Raw genomic sequence first — 10048 nt, 5'->3', positions numbered from 1 at the left:
GACCTGGGGGTTATGGATTATGACATGGGGGGGGTCTAAAAACTAGAATGTGGACCTGGGGGGATTCTGGATTATGACATGGGGGGTCTAAGAACTGGAATGTGGACCTGGGGGTTATGGGGGTTACTTTCATGAGGGTGAGAAAACAGTGAGGTTTCTGCAACTGATAACAATAAAATTGCTGGTTACCCACACCCTCTGTATACTGACACCCCTTTTGTGATATTCACACGTATTTCATAGTAACCAGGCTGGCAGGTTGCCTCTACAACGCACAGTATGGCCCTTTTTTCCCAACTTAGTCTTAGGAACCCCATTTTCTTGGAACATCTCAGGTTGTCTACTTACCACAAGGGATGAGTACAATGAGGCTGATGGCCTGGAATACCAGAGAAAAACCTTGAATGATGTTACAACTGAGGCCAAAGTCCGGCCGGATATTTTGACCTAAAATGAAAATCCAAAGAACAGTTGTATAATTCTAGTATTCCCTGTCAAGTCCTGGACAAATGAGCAGTTGTTTAAAATCTGTGAAATCACTCTTAATCTTGTCATGATAACATTACAACAGCAAATAGAGCACCAGGCTCTCCATATCTGAGGTGTAAATATTTTACTTTTACAGTTTTGCCACCAAATCTGAAACACCTGATTCTAATTTTGTAGATCTGAAGTTATAGTAAAGGAAGAGGTATACCTTTTCCACTTAAATTCACAAAATGTTTTATATTATTTTTGTATTATTCTGTATATAATATTATATACAGACTATGAGAATGAAGTATATCACATTGTCTGGATGCATGGTCTGGATGGAATTCTCTGTTGAAATATGTTGAAAAAGTCAAATATTTCCATGAGGTGCACGTATTTTTTCACAATTGTGCTGGTGTGTTTGTCTTTATGTAATAGGGCTGAAATATTTTAGGATTTGGAAACAAAGACGAAGGTTTAATATCGTTATATAATTTTAATAATGTTTGTGCTCTTATTGATTTCCTCAAGTCTTATTGACACCAGAACAAAGCATGACTTGAGGATAAAAATGGAGTCGTAGGAATCCCCAAAGCAAGCAGATAAGTTGCCACTAGGCTTGGAGGCAAGAAGGTCCACCAAATGATTGCCCAGGATGCTGAGTATTCACCTTCCCCCTGCTGAGCTTTAGGTGGGGTTTAAGTAAGGGAAAAAGCATCTTTATAGGTGAAAAGCAAGAAAAAAGAGTTAGCCACCCTTTAAAGGTCCACATTAGGAATTTCACCGGGGCCCCCTGACATGTCTTCTCTTGTGTTACGGGCCTGTGACTCAGATGGGGGGCAGAGGAAAGGCATGATGTTTAGGACTAAATTATGGCAGCTGCAATCAGGGAATGTTAAAGTGGAAAAAAATTTCCACCGTAAAGAATTGGGGCCTGCCTGGTCACCCACTTGAACTGTCAAAATCAAAATTGGTTGCCAGGATTCTTGGTACATTGTGGTTTTTCTGCGGTTGCTGGCACTGAATACATTTGTGTGGAAGTTACATCATCCCTGGCTTTAAAATCGCAAGAAGGAAGACTATGGTGGTAGTTCTAAAAATTTTAATTATCTTACCTGGAATGAAGCCAACAACCTTCTGAGTGTAAGAAGCAATCTCTTTATCACTCCTGCATGTTTCTTTCATCTGCATAGCTGAAATACAAGAAAAGGGAATTATAGGTCATTGTTTTCCTTAAAACAAAGTATAATGAATAGGAGTCCATATTGTTTATTTAAGTTTATAAGTTTTAAACGTTCGTGTTGTATGACCATAGTGGCTTGGCTAACAAGACAAAAAGTTGTCTTTCAGTCATTTTGGGCTTGATAGATGGATACACTTTCAGTCCTGGACCAGATTCATTGAAGGTTTGCTGGATCAGCCAGGTTCACTGATGAAAGTGTATCCTCGCCATTCTTGGATTGTTTTATTAAATCAGGCCCTTTGTGTCCGAATTAACCTCGGATGAAGGTTGAAGAAGGGAGCTAAGGGGTCCTTCTGGACAGCATGGGTCCAGTCTGAATCAAATTTTTTTGTTACGTTGACTTCTACTTGTTTAAATTTTACACCAAAATGGGAGTTAAGTGCCTGTATATAAAACATGTCTACGATGGAAACATTTCTGCCAAATATTTCACTAATTCTTATGTTTATTGTGGCACTGAATCTGAAAATGATATCCAATTTTCCCAAAATCAGAGAGGGAGTTGTGCAATGAGCCTCAAGCTGCATTTCCTTCACTCTTATTTAGACTACTTCCTGGAGAATATTGAGTGCATATGTAATAACCCCGTTTTAATATTCTCAAATTCTTTTTTTAAATTTTACTGTGTTATTATTAAACAGGATTTATATAGCGCCAACATATTACGCAGCGCTGTACATTGAATAGGGGTTTCAAATGACAGACAGATACAGACATTGGCACAAGAGAGGAGAGGACCCTGCCCCTGAAGAACTATTTTTTAATTCAGCTACAGAACAGTTGAAATATTGCAATTGCTGTGATTTCACTTAGTTAATAGTCACAAATTGGCATTGTGAAAGTGACATACACCACCTATTTCCAGTTAAACCCAGGCAATTGTTGCATGTAAGGTCCTGGTCAGTACCAGTATTCCCCAGACACCAGTCCCCCAATCTATCGTCACAGTCTTCACCTATAGCAGCCCCCGCTCAGCCTCAGGAGACTGGTTGCGTCTCCCAGCACTCAATTGCCCCCAGGACTTGGTGTACAAGGGATGGTGTCTGGAGATAGGGCAGCAGCTGACCAGAAGTCCACAAATACAGAGTACAGAATTATCAGGTAATCCAGAAACAAGGTAACACAGGAAATACGTCCACCAAGCAAAGCACAAAGGGAAGGGCACAAGCAGAGTCGGGGTCACAAGCAAGGCTCGGTCCAGGCAGAGTTCAAATAGAATGGCAGGAACAGGCAAATGTCAGTAACAGAGAAATACTCAAAATCACTCCAGCACAGATAAGCCCCACAGACGCTATAACAGACCCTGGTGACTGGGAGCAGAGAGGCTTTAAAGTCCCAGCAGCCAATGGCAGTGCAAGGTTGAGTCAGGAGCTGATCAGCCTCTAGAATCCCCTTCAGCTGTGCACAGCCCAACAATGAATGCCGGGGATGCCAAAAATACATCAGGTTACACAACTAAAGGGAAGCAGAGGCTGCTGCTAATGACATTGCTGAACAAACAGGGATTTATACTGAGATGGTGCACAGCACAGGGTTGCTGGACAGAGCATTTCCTAACATTGCAATTTTACTTGGTTAACAGTCACAGTTTTTAACTGTATTGTTAATATATACTGTATATTACGTCACAATTGATACAATATATACAGTATATATAATGATAATATATTAGTAACAGCACAGTAAAAATGTTGTCACTTTTACAGAATATTAAAATAATATTAAATGTATAATATGATCAGCATTTTTATAATTGTGACAATATTAGAATTATGACAGTCTGTTTTAATATTATTTAGAGGGCTGCACTGACGTAATTCCGTCATCTTACTTGAATTCTAGTTTTAATCCGAAATCTTTTCCAATTAGGGTTATATGACCCCCACTAATGATAAACCTCAAGTCCCAAAGGGGAATTCTGACCTGGTGAAAACATCAAAACTTGGAAAAATCATTTATCAAACTCACCCAAGAAGATGATGATAAGGCCGATCAAAGGGTCCAGACAAAAGCCAAGAGCGAAGAGTCCTGAGAAACATTTACCGGTGGTGTCTATAACAGTCAGGAAAGAGAACATCACATTCCATATTCTGTGCATAATATTCTCATATAAACAGTGGGTCAAATGTCCATAAATCCATAAACACCTGACAATAGAAATGGCTTTATCCATATATATACAATGTGGTCTCCATTCTACGGCAGCTCCATGAATGATCATGGTGACTGGGTATACAAATGTGGAGAAGCTTCGAAAAAACCATTGTGGTATTCAGTTTGCCAAAAAAGCCACAATTTCTGTACTCTACCTATGTCTCATCGAAGGTAAGAAAACACTACAACCATTTAGTAAAGTCAGTTGTAGTTTTTAAAAAATGTCTTTTTCCATAATAGACATCATGCTTCGGAGGTTTAAAACACTCCTCATCAGGGCTACAGAGAAGACAATGTAAAAGAAGCAGCATATAATATCCTAACTCAAGAATAGGAAGGTGTGGAGGTGAGTTTATCATAGCATAAAATGTTTGACTATAGTATTGACATAATAGTAGTAATAATAAACATAACAGTATAAATAATGTAACATAAGAATAAATTAGGTAGCAAATAATACAAAATATCAAAATTGAGTTCTACAATTAAGAATCTAAGTATACGTTCCTTACGTAGGAGTACATACTTGCATGTCCATTGTCTGCTACTGAGGTGCTCATAGCTACTGTTGGTTTTGATATCAAGCTGGCAGCTGCAGAAAAAAATAAATATATATAAAATGACATGTTCATAGTAAAAAGGGGTGTGCATGTTGTGTGTCATGGTAATGCAATCAATACCCAGCAGCAGCAAACAGACACACACCTGGCTGCAAGAAAATAGCTGTACTTGTGTGGGTGATCCTAAGGGCTGAGCTGTTCTGCAACCTCTTGTAACTCTTTAATGACCAAGACAAACTCTGCAGCTGTTTCTTTTTTGCATATCAAAGCACAGTTTGCTCCAGAAGTTAATGAATATATAGGCCCCATAAAGTTTTTTTGTTTGTTTGTTTGTGATTCACTCACAGTGAGGATTTTATACAGTAACTGACAACACGCTGCCTAACATCTGTCCTAATTGCATTTAATAAAATAATGTACCTGGTCTGACTTACATACAAATTCAACTTAAGAACAACCCTACAGTCCCTATCTCGTATGTAACCATAGGACTACCTGTATTTTTAGACATTTTGAGGGTCCTAAAACAGCCCTTCATCATGGCTAGAAGATTTTATTTGTAATTTTGATCGTTCACAGGGGTTCTATGTTCATACTATGAAGCAATGCAAGTGGCTGGCATCTTGCCACGTGGGAAAGCATGTGTCCCACTGTGGGTCTGAACCTAGTGAATTTCGTTTTGATGTTGTCCCCCACAGTAATTCTTTTCAGATATGAGCATCTGTCCTATATTATGATTCTGAGGGGTGTATTTATACATTTTTCCCATCAATTCATTTGAGGTTTGCTGATTGTAGAATCCCACAATTCTTGTTTCAGTGCCTATTAGAACAATTTCTTGTCCTTCCACCAGTGAATTGTCAAAGGTGCACAGCTGTCGCAATAAGAAAATTATGGAAAAATTTAGGTTGCACTGTCAGGAGAATCATTTATGAATGTACCCCTTAGTGTATATTCATAAAAAATTCTAGTAATTAGGTGAGCCTTTCTCTGCTATTATAGAACAAGAAACATTTAAGGCAATACTAAAAAAATTGTATTTATGTTTTTCCTAAATTTTATATATGAAATAGAATATGTCAAATATAAAGAAATGCCCATATAAGCAAACTAAATATTCACAAACACAATTATAAACCACCAAGGAATACACGTGTAGTGATGATCAGGTATGTTTATTATTATTATTAATAATAATAATAATAATAATATTAATAATATTAATAGCAGTAATTGTATAAGAGACATGGCCAGTTTCTTTCTGCATTTTCTAGCTGCCTGAATTACCAATTCTAAAAGTTATTTTAATGCAATGCCACACACAGGTTATCACTATGTAACTATGGACCATATAAACCCTGAATCTTACCAGTGATGGTGATTTCAAAGTTCTCATTGACCACAGATCCATATTTTGCGAAAGTGAAAATGGTACCATCAGCCTCTGAGAATTTTCTTATAACAAATGTGCAGTTGTGATGGAAAAATTGAAGGCGATCCTTAAAACCTTTAAACCCTTGTAAGGTACCATCGTGGTAGTTGCCGATTTGAGTTTCTCCTTGGTTAACATCAAAAATCTTTTCCATGCATAACTTGGACAGCAGGAGATGAAGATCCGACCCATACTGGCCATGGACACGTTGGATCTCCAAGGTTTCAACAGCTGGAGAACAAAATAAAGAAATTAAACAATCTGAATATTGATGGATGGGAATGTAATCTGTAGTAATTTTTTTTTTTAATCTGTTTTTTTAGTTTTGGGTTCGACTAACTTGCTGCCAGCCACTTCCTGGTCTCATGCACTTCAGCGATCGCAGCATGGTATTTCTCAGGGTGAATATCCCAATGAAGCCTCCAGTGGACCAACAGCGGGCTAGTTTACAGCTACAAGTGTGAAAGTGATGTGTGAAAAAGGGTGTCACGCTTAGAGAGACGGAACCTCTAGGGGGCGTTACAGTTTGCATAGAAATAGTGTGAGTCCTGAGAAGGGCCAAGATGCAGAGTCTAAGCAGTAACCAGGTCACCTCTAGAGGTGAAGATATTGTGCTGCTGGTTACTGCCAGGTTGCAATTCTTGAAACAACTTCATGATGGTCAGGATGACACACGGTACTAAATCACTAGGCAGAGGAATTGTCAAGAATGGCTGGGGTCCAGAACCAGAAATCCAACAAAATAGACACCGGTGACAGGGGGCCACTACAGACACAGGGAACACAGGAGGCACAGGTGACACGGGAGACACGGGGATCACTGCAACAGAACAAGGGAATAGACAGCAGACTGTGCAACAAGAGATTAACAAAGGAGCTGGACAGAGGAAGCACTGAATTACCCAACAGGTGAACAGGAACTGCTCAGCAGAGCTAAGGGGGCTCAGCACTAGTGTAGACACATTGCACACACATTGAACACGAGGTGCTGTGTCTGAGCTAGCTAGCCTAGGGTGTATAAGGGGCTATCCCCTTAATGGCTGGTGAGACAAGCGAAACTGATAAAATTTGGAAGGACTCCACTCCTAACTAGTTCATCTGCCACTCTTCTCCCCATGTACTGCAACACTACACTAAAGTTGGCTTTTTGTGTTGCTTCTTCCTCCCTCCTTTCTAACCTCTGTTGTACAGGGACTTCACATGTCGGAACATATACTAATTATATATACTTAACCCACCAATACAACAAAGTTTGTATATCGGGATTTTTCTGGTACTTTATCTTTAATCACATTATCGCACATAAATAAAATCTAATAATTTATTAACAGATACATAAAAGCATGAACATGTCAAACTATTGGATTTGTACAAATATTTGCCATTGCTTCCGACAACGCTAATAAGCCCTAGTTAATTTGTGTAAATAGAGGTCTCCCAGTTCTTGACATGTTTCGCCTGCTTGGCTTCATCAGAAGAACACATTTAAAGAACCTTCACTCAGAAATGCCATTTAGAAAACCCTTTTCACCAATTGTTGAATCTTTCTATGATCATGCATTAAAATTCCAATACACCAGTAAAGTTTTCTGCCGGAGGTAGTGTAGCAGGTAATCCTGTTGCCTTTCCTGCACCTTTTCCATACACAGGAAGTGTTTTGAGCAAGAGAGAATTCTTTTATTGGTATGAACGAGGGCTGTACACACACAGATATCTGTATACAGTATATTTGTTCCAGGCATTTAGGGAGTGTTCAGCTGTTAGGAAACAAGAGGAACAGGAAATTGTGAAATGCTGAGGTGGCATTACGGAAACTTTTCTGCTCAAAACATTTCTAGTCTGCTCTGCTGACTGACTTACTCTCGGTGAAGTGGATTTTACTTTTTGGATATATCCATGGATCTAGATTTTTTCCCAATCTGACGAATACACAAGTTTAGCTTTACCATGGCGAAGGATTATAAAACAAAGACGGAATACAAACAGCCCTGACTTGCTGGAACTTCCTGGCAGTTGTTCTTTCACTACCGCCATTCGACTCTTCTCTATCTGGAGTAAAAGGATTATATTATATTGTTTAGAGGAAATTTCCCAACTTCATTTTTATTTACACCGATGGACAAAGCTAATTGTAAGTTGTATTTATTATGGGTTATGTATTAGTCCCTTTACTGAGGCATTGCTGAGGTTAACATACATATTCCAGGTTCGCACAAAGCACAGCAAATATTCATATAATTGTAAAACGTTTATAAGCAATCACTATATATACTGTGGGAGATGTTTATCGACTGTTCTTGTTTTATCGATCGGTGTGAACCAAGATTAGCGATTCTACTTAAAAGTTACTAGAGGTGGGTGAAAGTTTTTAAAACAGACCAATCTGTAAGTGATTAAATAAGCTGCCATTTCTGCACTAGTTCTATACAATACAGTTTGCCCGGCTGGTGTTCTGATCCTCTACTTTTATTACTTTCAGAACCACTGACCCAGAATGAGTGTTCAGCTCAGCTAATAGTCACACAGTCATCTGCATGCTTGTTTCCTTGTGGGACTAACTCTGCTGAATCAAATGATCAGCTTGACATCCAGGCAATTAGCATTCCTTACAATGAGTTCCTCCTGTTATATCTCAGTGGTAGGCGAGGTTGTTATATCTTTAAGTAAGTGAGGTAACTGCAGAAAGTGGGGTGGAGCAACTGCACAAACCTTAATAGTGGGTGCATAGCACTAGATGGCGCTATATTCATTTTTGTTTCCACAGTACATTGAGAACTTGATAGAACAATCATCAGGATGATGAGAGCACCTCTTAAGGGCACATCAGCCGGGATCTCATCTCAGGTATGGTGGGGTCATAATGGGCACTGCAGCTATACAGGGCCAGGAGCAGGCATGCTAACAGGCCTTCATAATGAGCCTTATAGATGTACAGACCCAGGAGCTCAGCACAGGGATAGTAGGAACCCCTAGTAATGGGCAGAGCAGGTGAGCAGACCGGGGAACCAGGATGGAAAGAACTCCAGGGAGTGCACATACATTGCAGACTGCCCCAAAGCCGGCACAGTAATTCCAGTGAATTACATTCACAGTATGAGGAGATGGTAACAAATTCATATTAGAAAGTGAATCCTCTGCAACACCACAGCCAGCGTGAACACATCCTCATCTAGGTAATCGAGGCACTACGGTGACTCTGTGAGCAATCAATATCCAGAAGCAGACTAGTTAAGTAGCACTTTCTTCTAGCCCAGCTTGCTAGCGCTGGGCCACAAGTTGGAATCTCGGCCAGGGCGCTATCTGCATGGAGTTTGTATGTTCTCCCTATGTTTGCGTAGGTTTCCTCCCACACATCCCACAAACATGGAGTTAGGTTAACCCTTAAAATTGTACTTAAAGTGTGTTAATGAAATATAACGTTTGTGGGGACATTACATTCGAGGGTCAGCTAGTGATATGACAATGGATATTTTAAAGCATTGTGTAATATGTCGGTGCTATATAAAGTTAATAAATAAATCTCTGTCATACAAACATAGCAGACAAAAGCCAAAAAAGTTTACCGGCATTAAAAAGTTGGCATGTACTTACCAACCTGAGTGGTGAATAGGATTGGAAGATGCCAATACATTTGCAGGTTAGGCATCACAGAGCACGCACTGATCTCCTGATCTCTAAGTACTGAATGAGATCAATACGCGTGCCGGGCCGCTGTGTGCATGGAAGCCGCTCCTCCAGGCCCTCCCAATCCACTTCTCCTCCACCCCCCTCTCCTCCATTTTCTTTATACTACATGGTGGGGTTTTTGCTCGGAAAAAAATCCTTACCTTGGCCTACAAGGAAGCTGAAAGTCAAAAACATCTTCTGCTGAAATACATCTCCGTCCACAATCACATATTTTACTCTGTCAGTATCATTTGAGCTATTACATTATAACAAATAGGTTACCCAGCTAAAAGACCGACCTGGATATCCCAGCTCCACCAGCACAAGTTTTTGCCAGGTGTAGATGCTTTACTTTGAACTTTTACACATTTCTAGCAAATTTCTGCTTACATTATAACAGGTTTATGCTTGCCACCTGCGTGATCCCTTTCCAGCCAGTCCCTACTGTACTTTCCAAAATGCCAAAAACTTTCCTATAACACACAATGCCAATATGAAGCAGATTGATACGGCAGGGCT

General features: G+C 39.7%; 1 protein-coding gene and 1 long non-coding RNA gene across 2 annotated transcripts in view; both read right to left on the bottom strand.

Moving 5' to 3' along the window:
• Positions 1 to 9670, bottom strand: part of LOC140327572 (uncharacterized) — a 14533-nt gene extending 4863 nt beyond the window's left edge. Inside the window, exons 1-6 of the mRNA XM_072406960.1 lie at positions 9455 to 9670; positions 5801 to 6094; positions 4398 to 4463; positions 3686 to 3769; positions 1590 to 1667; positions 349 to 447 (exon numbers count right to left, since the gene is read on the bottom strand). Of these exons, the coding sequence (XP_072263061.1) occupies positions 349 to 447; positions 1590 to 1667; positions 3686 to 3769; positions 4398 to 4463; positions 5801 to 6094; positions 9455 to 9509 (676 nt within the window). The 5' untranslated portion in view covers positions 9510 to 9670. The remainder of the gene's footprint in view (positions 1 to 348; positions 448 to 1589; positions 1668 to 3685; positions 3770 to 4397; positions 4464 to 5800; positions 6095 to 9454) is intronic.
• On the bottom strand, positions 6878 to 8947 carry LOC140327333 (uncharacterized). The gene is made up of 2 exons (XR_011920027.1): positions 7724 to 8947; positions 6878 to 7620 (listed from the first exon to the last, which is right to left on the bottom strand). It is a non-coding gene; the product is annotated as an uncharacterized lncRNA (long non-coding RNA).
• Positions 9671 to 10048: the final 378 nt, after the last annotated feature.

The sequence above is a fragment of the Pyxicephalus adspersus genome, chromosome 3 (assembly GCF_032062135.1).
Source record: "Pyxicephalus adspersus chromosome 3, UCB_Pads_2.0, whole genome shotgun sequence".
Lineage (NCBI taxonomy): Eukaryota > Metazoa > Chordata > Amphibia > Anura > Pyxicephalidae > Pyxicephalus > Pyxicephalus adspersus.
Note: the sequence above shows the minus strand (reverse complement) of the source record. Positions and strands in the feature narration are given on the sequence as shown.